Source organism: Aquila chrysaetos, chromosome 13 (genome assembly GCF_900496995.4).
Source record: "Aquila chrysaetos chrysaetos chromosome 13, bAquChr1.4, whole genome shotgun sequence".
Taxonomy (NCBI): domain Eukaryota; kingdom Metazoa; phylum Chordata; class Aves; order Accipitriformes; family Accipitridae; genus Aquila; species Aquila chrysaetos.
The window spans coordinates 211,512-235,210 of NC_044016.1; the positions used below are offsets into that span (position 1 = coordinate 211,512).

At 57.5% G+C, this 23,699-nt stretch overlaps 2 protein-coding genes across 9 annotated transcripts in view; both read right to left on the bottom strand.

Moving 5' to 3' along the window:
- LOC115350208 (heme-binding protein 1-like) lies at positions 1-12,733 on the bottom strand. The gene is made up of 6 exons (XM_041128256.1): positions 12,727-12,733; positions 4,668-4,830; positions 4,332-4,417; positions 1,525-1,666; positions 1,199-1,382; positions 1-1,043 (listed from the first exon to the last, which is right to left on the bottom strand). Exons 2-6 carry the CDS (start codon positions 4,822-4,824, stop codon positions 869-871), a joined length of 744 nt encoding a protein of 247 aa, XP_040984190.1. The 5' UTR covers positions 4,825-4,830; positions 12,727-12,733; the 3' UTR covers positions 1-868.
- The window catches only part of KLC4 (kinesin light chain 4), a 26,371-nt gene continuing 7,652 nt past the window's right edge, over positions 4,981-23,699 (bottom strand). For 5 of the 8 annotated variants that reach the window (XM_030035590.2, XM_030035586.2, XM_041128253.1 and 2 more), the window contains 15 exons: positions 20,634-20,900; positions 20,203-20,433; positions 19,766-19,844; positions 19,451-19,676; positions 19,024-19,111; positions 18,530-18,631; positions 18,038-18,211; positions 17,778-17,877; positions 17,164-17,216; positions 14,331-14,398; positions 14,140-14,248; positions 13,192-13,341; positions 6,310-6,434; positions 6,133-6,190; positions 4,981-5,621 (listed from right to left, as the gene is read on the bottom strand). In XM_030035590.2, the coding sequence (XP_029891450.1) occupies positions 5,532-5,621; positions 6,133-6,190; positions 6,310-6,434; positions 13,192-13,341; positions 14,140-14,248; positions 14,331-14,398; positions 17,164-17,216; positions 17,778-17,877; positions 18,038-18,211; positions 18,530-18,631; positions 19,024-19,111; positions 19,451-19,676; positions 19,766-19,844; positions 20,203-20,433; positions 20,634-20,882 (1,902 nt within the window). In that variant the 5' untranslated portion in view covers positions 20,883-20,900 and the 3' untranslated portion in view covers positions 4,981-5,531. Of the gene's footprint in view, positions 5,622-6,132; positions 6,191-6,309; positions 6,435-8,931; positions 10,880-13,191; positions 13,342-14,139; positions 14,249-14,330; positions 14,399-17,163; positions 17,217-17,777; positions 17,878-18,037; positions 18,212-18,529; positions 18,632-19,023; positions 19,112-19,450; positions 19,677-19,765; positions 19,845-20,202; positions 20,434-20,633; positions 20,901-23,699 lie in introns of those variants that run through there. The other 3 variants (XM_030035592.2, XM_030035593.2, XM_030035594.2) reach the window with 3 other exon arrangements.

Genomic DNA, 23,699 nt, shown 5'->3' on the forward strand with positions numbered 1-23,699 from the left:
GTGGTTTGAGCTGGGTTTATTTACTGTTGGCACTGCCAGCTTCCCCCAGGAAAGCGTGACGGTTTTCATGGGTGTGAAACTCACTGATCAATGCACAACACGACACACAGCGGTGCCGCCGCTGCTGCTGTCAGGACCCGTCCCTCTCAGCTTGCAGCAGGTCTGCAAAATAGCACCCACAACTGATGGACAAAGGCTGCCAGCGCCCCAGTCCTGGCTGAGGGATGGCGAGTGACAGCCAGGGAGGCACCCAACAGTCCAAAGAGAGCCATCCCAGCAGGAAACGTTCAGGATCCACGTCTCGCTTGCGGCGAGCCTTTCCTCCTTCGAACCCCACTGTCCCTGTAGCAGCATTTCAGTGGCTCTGTTGGGGACAGGCAGCCTTTCTCACAAGAAGCAGGCCAGAGCCCAGAGCCCCACACCTCGTACACAGTCATCTACCTTCTGGACACCATCAGCTTGTGACTCTGCCAACCACAAGCCCCACTAGCGTACCTAGCGCGGCTCCGCAACCCCAGCTCAGAGCTGAGAGAAGCCCAGGTCAGGCTAGCACGTTGCACAAGCCCACACAGTTACTGCCTTACACGAGACTCCAGCGTGTGCTTCCCACCAGGAGCCTGCTGCAGAGGCTCTCCCCGGTGCCAGCTCCAGCCTCAGCCGGCCCCTGCGGGGGCAGGTGAAGTGCAGACCAGGCAGGTTTTCCCCTGGCTGGGCCCTCACAGGGCAGAGTGCAAACCCACCCCGCAGTCTCCTGGTCTGTCATTTTGTGGGTGAACGGTGGGTCAGGATGTGCATTCGTCTCCTTTGGGTCAGAACTGCCATCTACACCAGGTCCAGTCACAGGACGGTTTGCGGTCGCAGAGGGGACTCACTCTGCTCGGCAGATGAACCAGATCTCATTGCGGCGCTGAGGGATGCTGGGATTTTCATAAGCAGCCACGATGTAGGTTTCCCGGAGCACAGTGTCTGTGGAGCCCAAGAGCTCCCAGAAGAGAGCGATCTCTCGCAGAATCGTCTCCTCAGTGGTCATCCCGTAGAAAACCCTGCAGCAAAGGGAGAAACATAAGCAACACAGCCAGCACATTCCCCCTTCCCACAGCCAGGGCTCCCATCCCTCTGTCCAAGGAAGTGCAGCAGCCATGCAGGGAGTTCATACACCCCTGCTGAGCTGAGAAAACACCTCCGGTGCTGGGATCACCTGGTTATAACCCGGAGCGGTGGCCTCTCGGTGATGCGGACTTCGGGGTCCATGGGAACAGGAGGGTTTTGCTGGAACTCTCCCGGGAGATAATAGGCAGTTACGACTTCACGCTCCAGCTCGGTCCCCTCCTTGGTCAGGTGGATTTCGTTGAGCACTGGGACTGTCATGCCCAGATAGCAACCTGGAAGGAGGTAGGAAGGCAGCGTGCACATTGAGACGGCTGGGTCAGTGGCGGCAGCCCTCCTCCCCACTCCAGATGAACAGCGGCAGGGGCCTCCCTCTGTACGGCCTGCCGGCCCCCTCCAGCCCCTGCCTGCACACACCTACAGAGTTCTCCTTGCAGATGTAGCGCATGAGCTTCATGAAGCTCATGGAGATGCTCTGCTCATACATGGGCTCCCCCTTGGTGACACATGCCCACTTCCCAGCTGGGTACCGCCGCTCCTCGTAGGCTGCTTCCTCGCTCTGAAACAGGCCACAGACAAGCCAAGTCAGAGTCAAGCACACCGACAACAGCGCAGCACTTGGGTGGCAAAACCAACACTGACAGGCAGGAATTGGGGAGACAGGACCCTGCCAAAATGAGACCCCCTGCTAGTCAGTGATTGGCAGGGGAGGCCGGAGAAGGCGAGGGGAACTGGCATCACACGCACCTCAGACGGGGACAATTAACAGCACTGGGCAAAAGTCAGCGAAAGGAAAAGCACAGACAGGGGATAGGGTGCAGGGAGGCTTGGAGGCTCCTGGCATGCAGAAGGAATACAGCACATCCTCAGCAGGGGGCACAGGACTTTCTGCTCCTCTCCAGTCGCTGTCCTGCCTACTTACAAGGATGTTCCTGATTCCAGGCACCCAAAGGCCTCCAGTAAGGTTGATGTTATTCTCAGGCGCAGTGCCTTTTCCCCGGAGCACTGCGTGCACAGAGGATAACAAGCAGAAAGCCTCGTGCCCAGTAGAAGAGAAAGTCTCACAGAAGAGCTCTAGCACCCAGGAGAGCTGTGAAGGTTGGAACAAAACTCCTCTCAGATTCTTCTCCCATACCAAGAATTGACAGGAGGAAGAAGAGACATGAACCCAGCTGGTGCAGAGGGGACAGCTTTCTGGGATGGGTCAGAATCTCTATTTCCAGCACAGATGCCCAGTCTTCTGGACAAACCCAACACAGAAGGGGGGCAAGGGGAGTGGGGAGATTGCGTCTGGCTCTGCTCATAGTTCAGCTCATGGCATGGTTATAACCACAGGTACCGCATAAAGAGGGGCGGGGAAGTTGTAGCCAGCACCTATCCTCCTGCTCTCAGCTTGTTCTTCAGCCAGATTAAAGCAGTCATGAGACAACCTTGTTCCAGAGAGCTCAGGGCACTTCTCCAGACTTCTGTGCTCCACAGCTGTGCTGGCACTGAGGCAGGAAGTTGTGACCAGCCTCAACACTGAGCGCAGCCTCCCTGTGCCTCCACCCAAATCGGGTCTCTACTCAGAAAGCCAAACCAAAGGCAGAAGGCAGGCATCTGGGCTGCTCGTGTGCATCAGTGGGCTGCCAGGAAGCAGAGTGCCCCAAAACACTGCAGGCCAGCCAGCATTCACCCTCTAGATGGGGCCATGCCTGCTATTGTCCCACCAAGCAAAGCAGAGCAAGAGCATTTTCCAAGCAAGGAACCTGCCAGTCCCTCTAGGCTACTTGCAATTCTCATTTGCCACAGCATCCGCAAATAAACCTATCGGCCCAGCAAGCCGTGGCGTCTGGTCCTTCCACAGACCGATTATTATGTTCAGCACCACCACTCTAGAAGATGAGACCTGACCAAGAGGAAGAGTGAAGATGCTTCACACAGACCCAGTGGCAACAGGTCCCTGCAATGTGAGCTAGGGAATTTGACTGAGTACTGACAGAGCAAGGCTCTGCAGGTAGCATAACAATTCACTTGCCTCCAAGAGGATGAGGGCTTGTAGCACTGACAGCTCAGGAGGAGTAACCAAAAACTACCGACCTGCCCGAGCCTGGGAAACCTGTCCTTAAGGGCCCCAGCTCCGGAGGCCCCTCAGCACGAATGCCACGAAGTGGCTCCTACCTCCTCACCCAGCCCCAGAATCAAACTCCGAGAATCCTCCTCAGGCGCAGAGGGGATGCCAAGAGCAACAAAAGATCTTCAGGCCCCACAAAGTCTTGGGCCCCCTTTCCTGCCTGGGACCAGGATAGGTAGAGAAGGGCCCACAGAAGTCCCTGGGACCCAGAAGAACAGGGGAAGAGGGAGTGTGGTGAAGCCCCAGTTCAGAGCTGTACAACCCTCAGACATCTTTTACAGGCAGGACCTCAGCCCAGAAGAAACTGGTTAAGCTCTCCTCACATAGAGGACAAGGGACAGATGTCTTCTTGGTAGCAAGCCCAACCAAGCCTGCAGAGACACAGGAACCAGTCTGACAAGCACTTCTTCACAGTTATTTCTCAAAGCGCAGAAGCACCCTTTTGTGCAAGAGATGAGAGGAGGTGTGCAACTTAGCCAGCAAGAACGGGAGATCCTCAGGCAGAAGCTACCGCCTTTGGATTGGCAGTTGTGACAAACACCACCACATGCTCAGGTCTGCCAGCCAGGCCCCGTGTTCCCCACAGAAGCATCCTTATCTTGTGCCAGCTGAGATCGCCAGCTCAGCCAGTAGCCACATAACTAGCACAAACACAAACCCAGCAGGACTTTGAGCTATGCGACAGAGTGTTTTGAGCAAGGCAGGGAGCAGACTCTGAACCGAAAATTTGCTCGCTTGGATGTGCCCACCCCAGCAGAAGATAGGTTGGTAAAGGAGGCAGCTGGAAGCCCCGGAGACCAGAGAAAGCAGCACGACTAGTCCGATTTTACAGCAAAGGCTGGGGAGTTGAGCATCGCTGTTACTCAACACAGAAGATGACGCAGGAATGGCAGAATGCTGCACCAATCCAGAGTTGCCGTCCTGGCTGCAGCGCTTCTGCAGAAACCTCTGGAAGGCCGGCAACGCGCAAGCCAACACGCGGCTGCCTTCTCTGCGAGGAAGCCGCTCTTCGCGCTCCCCAGGCTGGCGCTGGCGACGGTGATGGCGGCACCCACCCCCCCACCCACCCACCCCAGCCTCTCCCGGCTGCGCAGAGAGGAGCAGGCCTCACCTTCTCACGCTGCGAGAGGGTAACGTACGGCACGGGCTCGCGAGCCTGGTTGTGCCGGGTCATCTGGACGATCGGGCCCGCCATGTCTGCAAGGCAAAAAGCAGAGGAGAAGCGAGGTTCGCCAAGGCCGGAGAGCGGAGGGGAATCCCGCGGCGCACCGGGGCCCGGTCCGGCCAACCCCGGTACTTGCCACCGGCTTCGAAACCGGTTCGTAGGACGCTGTCAGCCGTGGAAAGCCTCTCCCGGCCTCACCGCCTCCGCGGCCCGGTTCGGAGCCACCTTCCCCGAGGCTGTCCCGGTAACGGATCCCCCGTTCCGGCCCGTCTCAACGCTCACCCCGGGGCAGGCTCACTCGGTGCGTGCTGGCTACGGCTTCCCAGTGCGCGAACAACCGGCCCCGTTCCTGCTCGTCCTCCTCATCGCCGTCTCCCCCGCCGCCGGCTGCGGCCTCCTCGCCCAGACCGTCCAAATCCTCCAGCGTGATCCTCGCCATCACCCCCTCCACCACCACAACCACCACCACCACACACCCGGAAGTGAGCGGCTGGCCACGCCCCGCCGCCCTTGCGTCATAGTGTCGTCACGACGCCGCACCGCCTGCCCCCCCCCCTCCCCTCCCCTCCCCTCCAAGCCTGAGGCCGAGGCGCGGTCGCTTCTAGGGTCGGTTTTATTTAATAAAATAAAGTACAGCAATCAACCAACCGTTGGGAAACGAGGGGGGGGGGGGGATCCCGCCACGCTCCCCAGCGCCCCGCTCTTCCCTCACCACAGCCGGGGCCTGCCGGGGGTCCCCGCTTCGCCCACCCTCCACCTCCACGACAGGGCTGCTTCACTCCCACCGGCCTGGCGGGTTTTGTTTTTTTGTTGTTTTTTTTTTTTTTTTAGCTGGTTAAAGGTGTGCGGACTGGTGCCGAGCGTGTTGCCACCGAAGCTGTTGCGGCCCTGGGGATGTAGCAGAGGGGAGCATGCGGGTGGGCTGCGATTCCCAAATGAGTTGGGGCCTGCTAAAGGGGCCCCCCCGGGGGCTGGGTGGGTAGACGGGAAACCCAAGAGCCGGTGATGGAGGGGGAAAACAAAACAAAACAAAACAAAACAAAAAAAAACAAAAAACCAGAGCAGTTGAGGTGGGGAAGGTGGCGGGTGCAGCTCCAAGCTGCGGCGTGCCGGAGCGGCCAGATGCACGGGGCACCCGCAGGCGGGTCAGTTGGAGGAGAGCAGGGAGCTGTGGGAGGACAGGTCCATGCTGCTGGCGCTCAGGCCTCTGCTCTCCGCGCGGAGGCCTTGGGTGCCCTGTAAAATACATCGCCCGTGAGGACCGGTACCTACAAATCCGTGCCACCCAAAAGCTGCCAGCCCACCTCCTGCCCCCCCCCTCCCCGCCTTTGCCTTGCAAGCCAGGACTCCCCCAGCGCCCTTACCAAGCCCCCTTAGGTGCCAGCTCTGCTCTCCCTGCTCCCATTCTGCGGCTGGAGGGTTTGCCGAGCTCAGGAGGCAGGGAGGTGGTTACCTGGAGGCAACACCTTCATTTGTGGAGCTAGGACCTCAGAAGAGGGGCTACGCGGCTGCCCCGGGGGGTGCAAGTGGGGGCACTGGCCCGTGCCACCGCTTGGCAAGGCAAGAGTAGCTCCAGCCCCGCGCAGCAGTGGAGCACATCTGCATGGATGAACGCCTCCGGTGGGGCCTGGAGCATCACATCTGTGGCCCACTGTGCCCCTCACGGCCAGCGTCACCAGCCACGGCCACGCAGCCCCCACCCCAGCACCCATTCCTGCACCGGCCCCGCTGCCCGCCCGGTGTTTACCTCGAACGAAGCATCGCTAGACTTGTGCAGGTAATTTAATGATGCAGCTCGTTTCATGCTACAAGGAAGCAGAGGAGAGGCGTGATCTCGTTGTGCCTGGCCAGACCCCGACTCCCAAAGTGGCAGGGCCACCACCCACCCTGCACCCAGCCTGGCCCTCACAGCCCTGGTCCCTACCTGGTGTTCCTGGGCTCCAGGGGACCATTGCCCTGCAGTTTCTTGACCAACATCTCACTGCTCCTCCGTATCACATCCCGGATTTTCCCCAGGGAGCTGCTGCGCTGGAGGGTGCCACTGCCATCCTGGACACAGAGACACAAGCCAGGGCGACGGCTGAGTGGCACCGATCAGGCTCTGGCGTGCTGCAGATGAGTGGCCAGGAACTGGGCTTGGCTCCAAATGCCCTCTTGCCCACTTGTACTGAGGATTAAGCCCTGGCCCAGAGCAGGCTTACTGCTCACTACGTGGCTCCCCCTCACTCCGGTTCTCCATGAGACACAATGACGATGGAATTGGGGGCCCCCACCACCACCATCGCCTGGCTCATTCAGACCGATCCTCCCTCCTGCCCGGTGGAAGCCCAACACCCAGCCAGGCTGCTGACCTGCACCAGGCCACCAGCACAAACGGCACTGGCAGCCCCGCAGCCCTGCTCAAACGTGGCAGAGCTCCATCACCCGCGACAGCTCAGGCAGCAGCTACCAAGGAGGTCCCAGGGGACAGGGAAGCACCAAGCCCTGATGGGAGCCCCAAGCTTGGGGGTACTTTTATCAGGCCAGGACATGCTGCCGGGACATTCATTTCAAGGACTCTCTATCCTTCCCCTCCCCTTGCCCTTCCTCACCATGCCATTGCTATTCCTCCTCTCCATCCAGCACTCGTCCTGATGCACATTCAGGTCCCGCATGCCAGGCCTGCAGGCTCACCCATGTCAGACAAGACCAGTCCGCATGTACACACGGCCTCGTCCCGCCTCTTAACACCCCCATGACGTTTAGCTTTGAGCCTGCTGAGCAATTCAAGCAGCTCCATCCGGGACGCATTCATTTGGCTGCACCAACACTGTGTTGCCAAGCAGGCACCACTCTCCTCGGCCCCCCAACTTTAGCTGCGCCCGACCCCGCTAGCTGCCCCAAGGTGGCACTTTGGAGGGGTTTCTTTACAGCTGCCTGCTTTTTCCAAAGATCAAAACCAGCCCTAAATATTGTTCCCCACCTCATGCCACTGTGCCATCATGGCACCGAGCTCTTCCCCTGTGGCCAGGCATGCTCGTTACGCAAGGTTGTGGCACCACTGCTAACGTGGAGTTACTTTTGCCTGGTAACACCAGTCTTCCCTGCTCCTGATCCCGATGGCCCCTGGCACATCAGGGCAGAAGAAACAGAGATAAGGTGACCACAAAAGCCCTTTGCTCCTTACGAGCATATGTGGGAGCCCCTTTGTACCAGTCCAAATGACCCAAATGCTCTGTGGCCCAGGCTGGCAGCAGGAATTGCCCCAGGAATCTCCATGCAGTTCTGCATGTAAGCAGGGGCTCTGCCTTAGGCCAGTCACCCCCTTGTGCTGACCATGACGGGTTGTGGCCCTGCGAAAGGCTTTTCCAACACCTCCCCGCTCCGATTACCCAAAGCTGATCCAGCCCTAGACCCTTCTCCAACAGCTGAACAGGACTTTTCCTACCAGCAAACCCTTCTCCTGGTATTCATCTCACCCCTTCTTGGATAAGCCAAGTGCATTGAACCTCTTCACTTTCTCGTCAGGATGAGGGGGTTCCAAACTAGGAGCCATGTGCTTTTGCTGCAAGGGACCCACTCACCAGGAATGCAGAAAGCACCAAAAGTATTAGCAAGGTAAACAACTGAACTCCTGCACCAGGTATCCTGGGCAGGTTTTGGAGGAGCTGGCCGTCAGCATGCGACACTAGCAAAGATGGAGTGGAGTATCTTTTGCCTCCCCACCGGACTCACACTGGGTCACCACCCTCCCTGCAGGGTACTGCCATGCCAGGCACTGTTCCTTTTGCCAGGGCACACAAGCCAGGGGTGGAGAAGGGAACACAGCTGGGTCAGAGGAGCTGGACCATGGTACAAGGGCAGCAGGATCCAGCCAGGAAGCATGGACTGGGGTCAGGGCTAGAGGATGGAGCCACATTTCCCCAGCTACAGTGATGCAGACTGTCTGCAGACCAACACCAGAACCAAATGCTGCTGCATACTGGGTTAAAAATAGCCTCCCTTCTCTCCCCACTCCCCTTTCTGCAGGGTTATTTTTAACCCAGAACATTTATGGGGCTTGGTTTACCGCAGAACCCCCACCCCATTGCACCCACCAGGATGAGAGCACTTAAAGAAAAAGAAGCAGCTCCACCACCGAGCCGCTCTCCACTGCATGCTCCCACCCTGCCTGCTGCACAGAGGCAGAGGACTTGGGCAGCATTTGGCAGCACGCGGAGCTCAGCACCGGGGGACACAATGGGGTATTTCTCTGCCTAATGGAAACACTCTTTGGGAAAGGTCCAAGCTCAGACGCCTCAGGGCAGCCCTGCCACACATGGCTACAGAGCTGAGGTTAGTAGCAACCCCAGTTTGGAGGTTAGGGAGAGGCACGGTGGAGCTGGGTCCCTCATCGCCAATGCTCAGCCTAGGAGAGGTGCCCTGGGGGGGGGGGGGGGGGCACGTACCCCTGCACGCACACAGACACCAAGCACCCCCACACCTGCTCCAGCAGCATTTGCGCCCACCACCCCAGGGGCTGACCGACGCTGGCCTACAAAGCATGGAAAGAAGCACAGGGCAGCGGTTCGGGTCTGTCTACCTTTAATCAGAGGTACGGTTGTTACAGCACCAGGTCCAGGACGTGGCAAAACACAGGGGCAGGTGGCACTGAGGCCTGAACGCACCCTGCACTGGGGACTCCCCGCTCTCCAGGAGCAAGGAGCAGCGCTGGGAGAGAGAGGCAGGGAAGGTGCAGCCCTAGAGCACTCAGCCCTGGGCTCTGCACCCCGTGGTCCTGAGGACAAAACCTCCTTTCAGCAAGCACAAGCTCCCAGGGGAGCATCATGCATGTGCCCCAAGGCCTCTGCACCACCGCAGGAAAGCCAGGCCCAGACAGACACAAGCACGTTTAGTATCACAACCTGCCAGATGACTAGCATGAGAGAAACTATCTAGCTAAATAAATAATGGGGGGGGGGGGGGTGGGGTTGTCCTGCGCTGGCCTCTGGGCTCTATCCTGCTGGCTGCAGCCTCCCCAGCTTTCTTCCCAGGTAGGAGGGCCAGGAAGGTTCACAGGAGGTGGGATGAGGGTGTGCACCCCAGGGTAGGAGGCTCAAGGCAGTGCTGGTCTGGCCCTGGGAAACATCCCCTTTTCCCAGTAGTGACCAACATCTCCAGACCCTGTGCAGGTTTGGAGTCCCATCAGAGGCACTGAGACACCTCCGCGCACGGCCAGGGTCAGCACCGTCTTCCTAGCAGTAACAGGGTTACAGATTTCACACCCACTTGGCTAGGGACAGCCAGACATCGAGTGACAGCCCCAGGGACCACGCCTGGCGAGTCAGGTCCTGTGTTCAAGAATTGCCCTCCTCCATGAGCAACCTGGCCCCTTCTCCTCCGGTGGAAACCTCCCTCCAAGCCATCCCATCTGCCCCCACATGCTCAGAGCACCCCAAGCCCCAGCTCTTCCTTTCCTCGCATCCTTCTTTGCACATCCTTTTTCTCCCAACCACTCTGCTCCAAACCGGCCCATTCCCCATCTCAGCCACTTCTAATGGCCTGGGGTCTGGCCCCTTGCAGAAAAGTTGTTTTCCTCCTACCCTTCCTCTGCCTCCAAGGAACAGCAGACAGCTTCACCCCTACCTCTCCCTCTCCCAGCAGCCACACCTGGGGACCCTGGAGCAACGGGGAGCTGATTCGCCCCTTAATGCCATCAGGTGAGGAACTCGGCTACAGCATCAGCTCAGGAGGTTGCAACCAAACACGCCTGTCCTGGCAGGTCCCTGTTCCATGCATGGCCCTTGGCTGTCACCCCCTCACCTCGTCTTGGATGTACAGCAGCTATGAGCCACCCTAAATTCCCGTGCCCCTGCAGAGAGACCCACATGCTGCCCCTGGGTTGCAGAGCTCAGCAGGGAGGAGGAAAGCAAGACGGGGAGAGACAGCCCTGTGCTGCAGGGAGAGCCCAGCTCACTGGTGGCCAGCGCAGGTTTGCTACGGGGCACTAACATCAGCTAAGCCTACAGGGAAGAAAGCAACCGGGCACACGACAGCCCTGCCAAGGCCAGGCCTCTCTCCCAAAACAGCCTCCCATCTTCGTGCCTCCGTCCTGGCCTCTGCAGAGATGGAGGGAACAAGCTAGGAGGGTTGAGGATGTCTAATGACGGTGGAGTCGGCATGCCTGGAGTGAAGACAATCCCCCGCAGGCCTGGTCCCCTGGGATGTGCAAGGGCAGGCTGGGGGTAGGGGCACTCAAGGGGACGGTGGCCCGTCGCCCTGGCCTCGGGGAGCAGGCAGCTCCTCGCAGATTCTTCCTGCTCTTGCCGGCCACGGGACTGGAACCGGGCCACGCGGCCAGGCACTCCTCTGGCAGGCGTCGCGGTGCCCTCGCGCGCCGGGAGGGTTGGGGGACTGGCGTGGAGTTCTTGCCGAGGAAGGAGGGATGGTGTGGAGGAAAAGTCAGAAGATACAACACAAACATCCAGGTGATTTGCGGTGGAGGGGAAAGAGGGAGTCTCGGGAGGCATTTAAGCCTAGTGCACAGAGAGGAGAAAGACACAATTTACAAGGCCGTGAGGTTGTAGGTCACCCAGGGAGCAGGTGGGGCAGGGCCCAGGCCGCATGCAGAGACAACGGGCCACGTCTGGGCGGGGAGGGAGTCCTGTCAGGCTGAAACAGCCGGCTCGCATCCTGGCCGACGCTCTAGCAGGCCGGCAGGAACGGCTAGCTCTGGGAGGGACAGCCTGGGTCTCTCTGCTCTGAGAGCTGCCTGCTCCTGAGCCTCGGGCACGGGGTGCCTGCCAAGACCTCAGCAGCACTGAGCTGCTGCCGTCCCTGCTCTCCCAGGCCAGACCCTGGCTCTCCCAGGCCAATTACCTGGGCAGCAAGTAGCTGGTCCGGGCCCTGGGGTGCTTCCAGAGCTGCCCGTGGCAGCAGGGCACAGAGGCTGCTGGCACCCTGGGGGCTCCCATGGCCCTGTGCCTGCAGCAGCTGACAGCTAAGGGATGGCAGCAGAGGCTGCCGTGAGGCAGCACGTCCGAAAGTCTCCAGACCGGCACAGGGAACAACTGGCCGTGACAGACAGGAGCAGCGGGAGCTGCCTCAGCCTTCTTTTGGGGGGAGCTGCAGCCCAGTACAGGGCTGCTGGCTGGGGAGAGGAGGCTGGCGATACGTGCAGCAGGCTGGAGAAGGCACTGAGCATCACGTGGCAGCAGCCGTGTCCCCCAGGGTGCTGGGCTAGCCCTCAAACCCTCCACCTACAGCTGGCTGGGCCAGGGAAGCCCTGCCAAGCCTCTTGGGGAAGGGTCATACAAGCAGGGACTATCCCCCTTGGCTGGGTCAGGCTGGGGGAGAGGGTGGCGTTGCCTGCTTGCCGTGGGATGATCAGCTCAGAGACTGTCAAGGAAGGTCTCCCAGACCATCATCAGCGCAAAGCAATCACTCAACACCAACCACAGCCAGGAGGAACTGCAGAGAGACACCAGCCAGGACGGGGACCGGGTGATCCTAATCCAAACCTGCAGCCCTCCCTCTGTGCTCGTCTAGCCCCTCTACTAACTAGGGAGTGCAAGGGTCCAGGGTCGGTGCCTTGCCAGGGCTTGGACCCTCTTCACTCACGATGCTGAGAGCTGGGACGGAGGGCAGCCCCGCATCTGGCAGAGCTGCCGGGTCCCCTCGAAGCTCAGCTCCCCAGGTCCCCTCCAGCCACCTCCTGGGTACAATCCACAATCAAGAGAGCCAGCAGGCTTCAGGCTTGGGTGTTGAGGGGCTGTCATGGCAACAGGGAAGAGGAAGGAGGAAGGGAGGGAGCTCATGCAGGTTGGGGTAGAGCTGAGCCAAGTGGGGAAGGGTTAGTGACAGCAGATGTAAGGGGGGAGCAAGGACTCCGTGTGCTCAGTGTGTCACCTGTGCTAGGCCGCAACAACCCCTGGGTACCCAGCTATGCTACGCTCTCAACTAGAGTTTGCAGGAGGAACAGTAAGCGTTAACAGCTCTAGCAGCCCTCGAGCCAAGCACCCACCAGCACCATGCTCACTTGCCGCCTCTTCTCCATCCTCCTCCTCGCAAAAGACAAAAGGCACCTCTCCCAGACCTGGACCGCTACCTTCCTCCAAACTCAGCGCTAGTGACCAAAGTGTCCCTCAGTCTCAGAGCAAGCCTAGACAGGCTCAGGTCGCCCTGTCTGCGCCTCAGCTAACAGCAGCCTCTTTTGCCACCACCGGTCAGCCCGGCCCGGCATCCCGCAAAGACCTGCCTTTTACCACCTCCGCTTGGCCAGAGCCTACGGAGGGCATGAGGCCAGCAGAGGGGAACAGCAAAGATGCTGGCTGCAGACTGTTCCCATGCCCTGCAGTCGCTCAGTCACAGACACACCAGACACACACACACGCAACCCTCCCCGGGCTCAGCATCGCCAGTGGCGCAGTGCAGGACAGACAGCCAAGTCGCTCACAGAGGCTGCACGGGCCTGAGATGGGGCCGATGTTCTCAGCCAGGGCCTCAAGAGGGGAGCAGCAGGGAGAGATGTTAATAAGGATGCAAGGCTAAGATTAAGGGCAGACCAGGACCAGCTCATGCTGTGCATTGCCAGGGCCTGGCAGCCCGCTGGAAGGAAGCAGGAGCCCTCAGTTGGGGATATCTGGCCCGTACACCAGAAGCCAGGCCCAGACACGCACCTTTGCAGGCTGGCTGGCTCATGCCAAGAAAGAGGGGAAGGAAGTGTGCAGGGAACGAATGGAGGCAGACAAGGATGCCACGACAGGCCACGCGGGGACAGCCCTGAGCCAGGCTGCCCCTTCCCTCTGGCAGCCGGCTGAGGCCATTCTTGATGGTGTCTTGTACTTACCCCGCTCCATTCCACGCCCATACTCACTTCCTCGCTACCGTCTGTGGCATTCTCGTACTTGACGCTGCCCCCCAGGCTCCGACGTCTCTCTGTGCCATCGCCCTCCTTCAGGATCTCCACCACCTTCGTCTGGTTGATCGGGTCAATACCCTGCAAGTAGAAAGGGATAAGGAAGCAACTTGTTTTGCTCTTCTGGGTTCTTTCCATCTAGCGATCTGCTGTGCCATCGCTGTGCTTGGTCCTGTCCCCTCTCTTGGCCGTTGCCCCACCACAGCCAAAACTCTCTAGCACAAGAAGGAAGGAGCCAAATGCCATCCTGCACTTTGCAGTCCTGTTTGGGTTCCCAGCTCAGTGAGCCCCCCGCTCCAAGCCATAAACCACCCTGGGGGACAAGGGCTTGCTACCCCAAAGCTGACAGCTTTTTTTCTTCACATTTTGGTGTGTGAAGGTTTCTGCTGTCCTTCAACCTTTGTGCTAGGTGCTTACAGCTCCTGCTTTACTATTTGAGGATCGAGAGGAGTTTAGGGTGAGACATACCCTAAGAAATCCCTAGTGCGTTCCCTGGACAAAAAATTAGTGGGAAGAAAACATCCCAGTGAGTGCAGATCTCCCCAGTAGCTGACAAAGCCCAGTAACCTGCCCTAACCCAGCTGCAGTATTTCTGCACTCAGAGCCATGCCTTCTTCCCCACATGTACACAGACTCATCCGCTCCATCCATGCATGCACATGCACAACCCCATACATGTACACACGCGTGTACTCCGGCACAAACGCAACCCCAACCACCAAGGTGCTCTGGTGTCGGGGGAACGTAAACCAAGGACATCAGAGGCTGCAGGGCCCAGGAGAGTCCCTCACCACAGTCCAAGCCAAATGCTGTGCCATGACCTGCCACCCCAAGCCCCACAATGCCCCCCTCCACCATGGAAGGTCCCTCTGGGGTTACCTGCCGCCGAGAGCGAACTGCACACTCCTCCAAGGTCTCAGCTGCCTCTAGCTTGCCCTGGCGTCGGTACAGAGCACCCAGGTTCCTCAGGGTGGTGTTCACAGTTGGGCTGCAGTAATAGATGGAAGGTGAGCAGGAGCCCTGGGACCATTGCCTCCAGAGCCCACAGCTGCCCACAAACCACCTCTTACCTGCTAACCTTACAGGCCTTGTACCAGCCGCCGTACTCAGCGTAGGGAGCACTGTCTCTGTGCTTGCTCTACAGGGTGAGGAGAGATGAGAGCTGTTAGCCCCATGCCTACTGCCGTTCTCTGGCCTGTGCTCTCCCACTGGGTGCTAGGGTCAGGCCCCAAACTGCACCCCCCCCCCACCAGCCCAGCCTTTGGAAATACAATGTGCAAATGCAGTGATGAAGCCCAGCAGGTTCCTGGAAGGAAAGCTGAAAGCCCATTTGCTGCAACAGATCTGGGCCATAAGTAGAAGTGATGTCCCCACCCCAGCAAGGAGCATAATCCCATCTCCTTGCCCCTTCCATGGTACCAAAGGCAGCAGGGACAACACAGCCCATCCTCACGGCGCTCTGGAGGACATGACACCCCACGCCCCCCAGCATGTGAAAGGGAGACAAAAAAAACCCTAAAACCCAACCAACAAAAACCCCACAGGCATGCCAAGCAGCGTGGACACTAAACCCCTCAAGCCATGGCTAGCAAAGGAATCAGCCAGCCACATCTAAGCCTTCTGCCTGCTAGGTCAGACCTGCTCCACAGCAGCTCAGCCCAGCTAGCTGTCTCTTCTCCAAGCCCAGCCTTTGCACCCCAAAACTGGCTGGCTGGACCTGCCACAGCCAGAAGCAAAGAGGCTGCTGGCCCAGGGCAACAGGAGAAGGGGCAGAGCTTGATGCTCAAGGAGAAAGATCTAGGGCCAGGACAACCCACTCTGCAGGGCACTAAATGCTAGCCAGTGTTGCCCTGGGTCAGTAGGGACAAAGGCACCTGCAAACAGGAATCGCCACTGCTGCGGGAGCAAGGATGCTTGTCCACACACTGCGCACCCTGGTGCATGGCAAGCCCTGGGGTGTGTGCCATACCGCTGGCTCTGCACCCACAGGACACGGGGGCCGGGCAGAAAGCACCCAGCTCAGCCCCGAGCCCAGCACAGCTACTCTCACCAAGCAGGTGCAGGGGACCATTGCTCCACAGCAAGAGTTTCCCTCTGGCAAGGGCAAGAAACTGTCTTTACAGGGACCATTTTTCTTACTCAGTCCCACAGCACTTCTCAGATCTTTACCCCACCTGAAGGACTCTTCCCTGAGCCATAGGCATGTGAGTTTCCTTGTGCCAGAGCCTACACAGCCTGGGCAGGCCCCAGGTACAGGAGAACTCAGGACTCAAAACACATCTGAAGCTTGTGTAGAGGCAGCTCAGGCTGAACTGGAAGGGAAAGGTGTCAAATCCCTTGGGGCAGAAAGAGCGTCGCAGGCCAGGGCTGCCAGCTGCGCCCAACCCCCTGCTGCCGCTGAGAGCAGAAGGAAAGAGGGGTGAGGGGAAAAAAGAAGTGAAGCTCTGCAAGAGGGGTTTGATCCTTTTTAATAGGAGACGTGGAAACACAGCACAAAGCAGAGCACAGCAGCCCCAGCCCCTGGGCCAGCAGTACAGGCATGTCTGCTTGCCACCACCTGGCCAGGAAGACCATGCCAACCATGCCGGGCCATGGGGAATGGGCATAGTGACCCTGGGGACGGGAGCCCCAGGGGCAGGGAAAGAGGTTCAACCCTTGCCCCAGGCTGTAAAACGAATCTCACTCCAACTGTAGGTCCCTGAGCCTGTTCTCTTGCCCTGTAGCAAAGCTTGCGTTATCTGGAGCATAGCTTCACACTACATCTACTCTTAATTCTCCGAAGATACCACCAGAAGCATCTCAATCACAGAGGGGACAAGGGGAGCCTGGTGTCTAATCCAACTTTGATTTCTCCTGCATAGGATGGTGTGGCAGCAAGCCTAATTTCTTTGCAGCAGAGCCTTCACAGGGCAGCAACCCGAGCAGCGCAAGGTGGAGCTGAGCACTGCTCTGCACTGGGGACCGCAGAGAGCAGTTCAATGGGAAGACCTAGCGTGCTGGTGGGAGGCGGCTGCTAGTGCCCTGCTCTTAGGACTTGCAGGGTGGGACTGATAAGTCACTAAGCCAAGCCTACCAGCCTGCTGTCTGTAGGGATGGGGCCTGCTCTCAGGCAAAGGAAAAGGAGAGAGACAGTGTCTGCTCCCACCGCAGCTAGAGGACTAGACCAGAGCCCTTCATTCTGCTGCTTCGCCCACCTGCCAAGAAGCAGGTGAGGTCTTCAGCTTGGAAGAAGCAGAGACAGGACTCTGCTGCATTTATCAGCTAAGCACAGAGCACGGCCTGGGCAACAGGAGCAACAGCTTCTTTGCCTCTCATCTTAGTCCAAAGCAAGCACAACCCATGTCTATCCTCTTTCAGAGGCCAGCTAGGACATAGAACAGCTAGGGCCCGCCCTGTGCAGACATCTTTTTCAGGAGGTTTGGCTCCATTTCCTAAGCCAGGTGATGGCAGCAGTTTCTTCTTGACCTCCATTTTTCCCCCAGGCAGCCTTAGGGCTGCTTCAGAAGCGGGTTGTGCTCTGGGTACTAGCAGCTCTTTGGAACAAAGTGCCAAGGCCCTGCAGCACAACCCTCTGCCATCCACCATCTTCCATCATCTGCGTGCCCTAGAGGGATCACTAAAGCAAAAAGAGAGTGCATGCAGCCATGGCTGAGAGGCTTAACATCCCCCTGCCCCAGGAAAAGCATCTCGGATGGGCCCCTCCCTCCCTGCTGCCCCAAGGAGCAGCCACACTCTCTCCCCATGCTCCACACCCCTCATGGCCTTCATCAGTGGCCATGGCAGCTCTTCAGACTGCAGGGGGAAGGTCTGGCTGTGGTAAGAGAGGATCAAAACTCCCGGATCTCCTTCCCCTCCCAGGGCTCTTGCTGCTATCAACAGGCAGCACCAGCAGCTCAGACTCACCTTGCTCATCTCCTCTCTCTCCTCTGCATGCATCCAGATTGGCTTGTGTTCATCTGCGTGGGGAAGAACGTAAGACAGCTCCGCTCACCACCTCGCCCTGTTGCTCTGCCACTCCCTCTGGGGCTCTGCCACCTGCACAGCCCAGCACTCTGTCCCCAGAGCCAGCAGCTCACCAGAGGGAAGCGACAAGGCTTCCAGATTCCCCTGGTCCCTGGGCCAGAGCCCCAAGAAAGGCAGCTGACATTGCAAGGCCAGGGCAGGGGAAGGCAGGAACAAGTCCTCCCATGGGGAAATGCCTGTGCCAGGTGTACAGGAGAAACTTTAGCCTACGCCTGGGAATGATTGTGCCACTTGCTATTCCTCCTTTTAGCCACAACTATTCCCAACCCAGTAAAGACTGACAGCCAGAGCTCTCCAAGACCTCTTCTGAGCGAAAAGGTAGAACAGCATAACACACTAGAATGGCAGTGTCTCAAGGGCTGCCCAAAGAAGGGGCCCTGCAAGGCATCCCATCCCTCTGCCAGGGGGATACCAGAACCAGCCAAGCCTAGGCTGAGATCCAGGAGACCAACTGCTCACCCTTCCCCAGCCCCAACAGCTTCTGCTTTACAAACCATCCACAGAGCCAAACTCCTTCACGTGAGCACGGGTAAGGATCTCCTTATACAGCACCTCTGCATCTTTGTATTTGCCTTGCTTCAGGTAACAGGAGGCCTGCAACCAAGAAAACAGCTCCAGCCCCACTGGGCAACACAGGTTAACTCTGCCCCCCCTCTTGCAGCTATCTCTCTCCATCCTTCCAAGCACCAGGCAATGCTCACCTTTCCCATGGCACCACTCCCCATCCCCACATGGCCTCTCCCCAGGGTCTCACCAGGTTGTTCTTGGTCTTGGCCACATTGGGGTCATCAGGACCCAGGCAGCTCTCGTAGATCTCCAGGGCCCGGCAGTAATAGTACTCCACCTCGTCATACTTGCCCTGGTTCTGGCACAGCAGGGCTAGATTGTTCAGCTGCTTGGCGACATCAGGGTGGTCTTTGCCTAGGACCTGGGTAAAAAAGAGAAGCCACAAAAAGTCAACACTTAAAGACTGCAGCGTATTCTTGGAGTTAGTAGAACTGTAGTCCCTCCAGGACATGCCTATGTCAGACAGGAGCCAAAGACTCGGGAGGTAAAGAGGAGAAATTCCAGCTTCCACCTCCTGCCAGGCCTCTCTAAGGCTGCAACCACTGGAGAGACAGGAAAGGTGGTGGGAGAAGCAGCAGCCAAAGAGATTAGGTAGGTCCTGATCTCCCAGGTGCAGTGAGGTAATGGGGGAATACCCTCAGGGAGAGCTGGAAGGAAGGAGAACATGGGAGACCAGTACCTTCTCACGGATCTCCAGGGCTCGCTTACACAGTGGCTCTGCTTCTTTGTACTTCCCTCTCTTGCCATAAAGAACAGCCAGATTGTTCAAAGTTGCTGCCACCTGCAGAGACATAAGCATCTCCATGAAACAAAGCAGAATCCAGTGGGACCGAACAAGGGGTGCAAGCAGCAGTAACAGTGACTGTCCCATTTCCTTCATGCCTGCAGTACAGCTGATTCTGAAGAGAAGGAGGTCCAGAGGCAGGAGGCTACCCTGCCTACATTGCAGGATCCAGGAGAAGCCACCTCCTGACAGGCCATGCTGAACAAAACAGCAGGAAATACTGAAGTAGTAAAACAGAGCCCCACACCATATGAACAGCACCCCTCGCATCACAGAGCACACTGTTGTCTTTGATAGTCTGGCTGCAGACACACAATAAGGGCACCATTCGAGACCCAGCAGCACCCACACATCAAGGGAAGTGACTGAAAGAGGAGGGAGACACTCACCGCTGGGTGGTCTTTGCCCAGAGTCTTCTCACGAATGGAGAGAGCATCATTCAAGAGGTGTGCTGCCTCTTTGTATTTATTCTGATCCCTGCAGTGCAAAGTCAACCAGTTATTCGGGATTTGGACACCACAGCCCATACGAAGCAGAACAGCGAACAACAGTCCTTCTTCCACACAGATCCAGCCCCCAAAGCCCTTTCATTTCTCCATTCCTCCCCACCTTAGCCAGTCCCTAGTTATATTAGGGAGTCCGGCGGGCCAGATACCTCATCTGTGCCAAAACCTTTCTGAAAGGCGAACCACTGGAAGCTGGGGGAGCTCCCTGTCAGCAGAATGCACTGTCCTGCTAAACGGGAGAGGCAGAAAGCTCTCCTGTCCCGGTTGTGCCCTCCCCACCGCCCAGTCCTGCACTCCCCACCATGCTCACCTGTACACTAGCGCCAGGATGTTGAGCATGGTGGCCACATCAGGGTGGTCGTGGCCTGATGTCTTCTCCAGGTCCTCCAGCGCCTGCTTGCAGAGCGGCACAGCCACCTCATAGCGTCCCTGTGAGGCGTACTGGATGACAAGGTTGTGGAGGGTGCGCAAGCGTGCGGGAATCTCATAGCCTCCCTGCTGGGCAGCTGCCACTGCACTGCTGTGCTGGTGGGGCACTGCAGGCACAGAGGAATAAACAGGGGCACAGTTGGCACAGCAGGCTTGAACAGAGACAGCCAGCAACCATGCATGAGCAAACACTTACATCCAGGACCATGCTCCTCCTCCTCATTCGGGAATAGATCATCCAGAGAGTCCTTAGCAGAGTCGCCCTCCTTCTCCTCCTGAGAGGATGGGAATCACAATACTGTTGGTTCTCAGAGGATACAGCAGCAGCCTGGGCTGAGTCAGCTGCCAAACTCTCCTCCTTGCTGCAGCCCACTAACACCTCCAACTTCCCCTGTTGTCTCTGCCACCATCTTCCCCCCCCCAACAAAACTAATAAAGCCAAATTTTCCTAGCACATCCTGGCATGCTACTCCATGTTCTTCCAGAGACTCTTGCCCATGCAGGCTCCCTTCAGTTACAGGCATTGCTGTGCACGGTAGCTGGGAAGGGGAAAAATCCAGGGCAATGCTATCGCACCTAGGCAATCCTGTTGGTCCAGCCTCCCCCACCCCCAAAGGTGGCTGCTCAACATACCGAAGGCGAGACATCCTCATCATACTTCTTCAGCTGGTTCATGAACTCAAGGTGTTTCTTCTCCTCCTCCAGCTGAGCCACAGTTTGTTCACTACGCTGCAGCTTCTGCTGGGTGTTGGCAAGCTCGTCACGCAGCCACTGGTTCTCCTGGCACAGTCTCCGCACCTGAGCACGCAGCTTCTGCTTCTCTGACTCCACAGCATTCAGGTGGTTGGACAGTGCCATCATCACCTTGTCAAGAATCCTAGTCAGTAACTACCACAATCTTGTCATCTCCCTCACATGCATGCTTAGGGCCCACCCTCGGGGTCATGCAGGCCGCCTACACTCAGCCCCCCTTGCTGCCTCTGCAGCTTATGGGAAACAGCCACACACTCGCCTTCCCCTGTCAGTCCTGGGTAATGCCTGGGGGCGTCACCCACCACTCTCACCTGAGCTTCTCCGAGCCCCAGTTCAATCATCTCCACTGACTTGCGGAGCAGGTTGGATTTCTCATGCACGAGATTGGCTTCTTCATCTTTCTTCAGGCACTTGATGGTCTCCAGCAAGCTGTGCAGGATGGAGTTGTGTTCATTCTTGAGTGCCTCCAGCCCTTGCATCACCAGCTTGGTGTTGGAAATGATCTCCTCTTGGCTCAGCTTGTCCAGTTTCTCCTCCCTTGGGTACACCATGGTGGACATAGTCCTGCTCCTGCAGCCCTACAAAGAGAGAGAGACAAAACCCGAGCTCCTCAGTGCTGTTTCAGAGAGCCACAACCAGACACAAGTGTCACAGCCTCCTTCAAGCAGCCAGAAACAGCATTCAACTGGTTGCCTATTCTAAGCCCTTCCCCTTCGTCTTCCTCTCTCCCTTTGGCAGCATGAGGCTGTCAGGGCACGTGTCTCCGCTTTTGTGGCACAGAGTGCTGGCAACCAGTGCAGGTGGCACACGTGGACAGGAGACAAAAAGGCTAGAATCAGTGCTGACCTCCAACACCCCCACACTCCCAGCAGCAAGAAAAGCTGATTTAGCTTCCATTTAAGAGCAGAGATTTGTAGTTGGCAGCTGGGGTTGCAAGGCGTACACCTCCTGCCCACAGACCACTGATGCAAGGAGGCTGTCAGAGCTCAATACCTCTTCCGACTGCAGAAGAAACAGAATAGAAAGTGAAGGGATGCTGGCTCAAAGCTTTCTGCTTCCTCCGTGAAAAATCTCCTGGAAGAACATCTCTCAGACAGAGAGGCATCAGTGGCCTTACTGGGCCAAACAAAAAATTCCCTGACCAGAAGAGTACACTCTGACAATCCCAGCCCTGGCACAGAACAGCCATTGTGGCGATAAGGGACATAACACCGCCAGCATGAACTGAATCACGCCTGTGTGGGAAAGCTTACATACACCAACTGCTACCATTACACTAGTGTAACCCTTGCGTGGGTGTCAGCTTGAAACACTAACAGCTTTTCCAGCTTCATTTGCCCTGCTGCCAGCCCAAGGCCTCCTCAGGATGGCCTAAGGACTCTGTACCACTCCTTCCCTGTCCTGTTCCCCCCAGATATACAACAGGAGAGTACCAAGCTACCGGCTTTGCACAGGGACACCAAGTGCTACAACCCACAACGTTAGCGTGGCTGCAAGATCGCCGCATAGAAAATCCAGGAGCTAGGAAAACACAGCAGGCCAGAGGGCGAGAGACATAAGCAGCAGGCAAGACCTCTTACAGCAGGTTGACTGTACCCTGACTGCTCTACGACTCACTCATCTAACCCCCTCTCAGCCTTCCTCCCAGCTTGGCCACCCCAGCAGCCTCTTCGCATTACTCGGCAATGGTAGGAAAGCCACCACCTACCTCGCTATCGGTCACTCCAAGGCCAGGCTCCTGCAGGGCTGAAGGCAGGCAGCTGCCATGCCCCACGCAGGCAGCACCTGCCCACCAGCACCTCCTTGCAACCCGCAGCTGGCAGGATGCGCTGCAACCTGAGCACCCAGGGCCCTGCCGCCAGGAACCTGGCGAACAGCCCAGGCATTACGCAGGAGGAGGTGGAGGAAGAGCTGCCAATAGATTTTTCTTTGTCCTCCTGCAGGACCCACCTCTGCACGGTTTGAACTCTTTGTTGGGCAGCAGCCTTGTGCCTGCTTTACTGAGCAAGCAGAAATGCTGCCCTAGGAAGAAAGAGAGCAGAGCTCCTCTCCTCCCCAGCTGTGTGCTCTGCCCAGGGGGGGCTCAGGGCGATCCCCCAGCTCAGCTACCGCTATCCCTGTCCAGGAGTGGGCCCTGAGCAATAGAGGGGTCCCGTTTCTTCCTCACTGCAGCACTGAAAGTGAAGATGGCAAACAGTGCTGGGGCAGTTGCTATAAGTAACACATCTCATTATACCCACCCATTTCTTCCTCTTTAGCCTCACTCTTCCAGAAGTTCCTTGAGTTGTTTTATAGGCCTGAGCTCTCCTCTCAGCTCCTCTTTTCTTTCTGTTCCAGTGATGCACATCCATCCCTCAGGAAGGGCAGCAAACTCTCAACACACAGCAGAGACCTTACTGAACCTCAGCAGGGCAGAAACACTTTATGTCTCTTGAAGACTGGGTTCCTGTTCATACCTTCGAGCAAGAGCCAAGTCCTCCCCCACCTACCCCAGAATCTTAATGCTGACTTCACACTCACTTAATGATCCAGCATCAGCACCAACCCTGAGCCATACTTCAGTGTATCCTTCACTTTTGGGTATCTGCCATGCTCCACATGCAGCTACCCTGTGCATTGTGCATTTTACGCTGAAAAGTCTCATCTGGACTGTGATGTTTCCCAGTTTGCTTTAGAGAAGACGATATGATAAGAAGGTCATGAAAAACTTCACTAAGATCAAGATAAAGAGCATAGACTACTGTTTTGAAGAAAAGACTAGGTCTGTTGAGAGTTGGCTGCCACTCATATCCTTTCTTCCAAACTGATTCTCCAAGAACTGGCAGCTAAGCATTCTCATCCATAACTCCCCTGGTTATTCTTTTTCCCACCTTTATGACACATCTGGGGAAGTGATCGAGTGCTAAAGCAATGAAGGAAGCCATGCCTAAGGCAGACTTCTGCAGGTGAGCACAGTTCAGGAAGAGATGTGCAACGATTCCCAGCTCCAGAGGAAGAGCCTGGCAGCCCAAAGGACACTAGCTCTGCCACGTCTGGCAAAGCACTGCTGTCCTGCTCTGAAATGGGTCGAGACAGCCTCCCAGGAAGGCTCAACAGGCCCTTACCTGCTTCCAAAGAAGCCAAGGTAACAACTGCTAAAGGGTGAAACAGCCATGTCACTGGTTTCAGCTCAGAAGGAAACACAGCCCCAAACTCAGAAACAAGGAAATCAGGAAGTGGGAGTCCTCTGGAGCATAGGCAATGCTTGGGACACAGGGAGATCCCCAGGAGCTGCCTCATGCCCCACATACAACAAAACTAGAGCTCTGCCTTAAGGCTCACACAGCTGTGCAGCACAAGTGCTTCCTCATCTGTCCCTCTGTCTGCTGGGTCAGCTG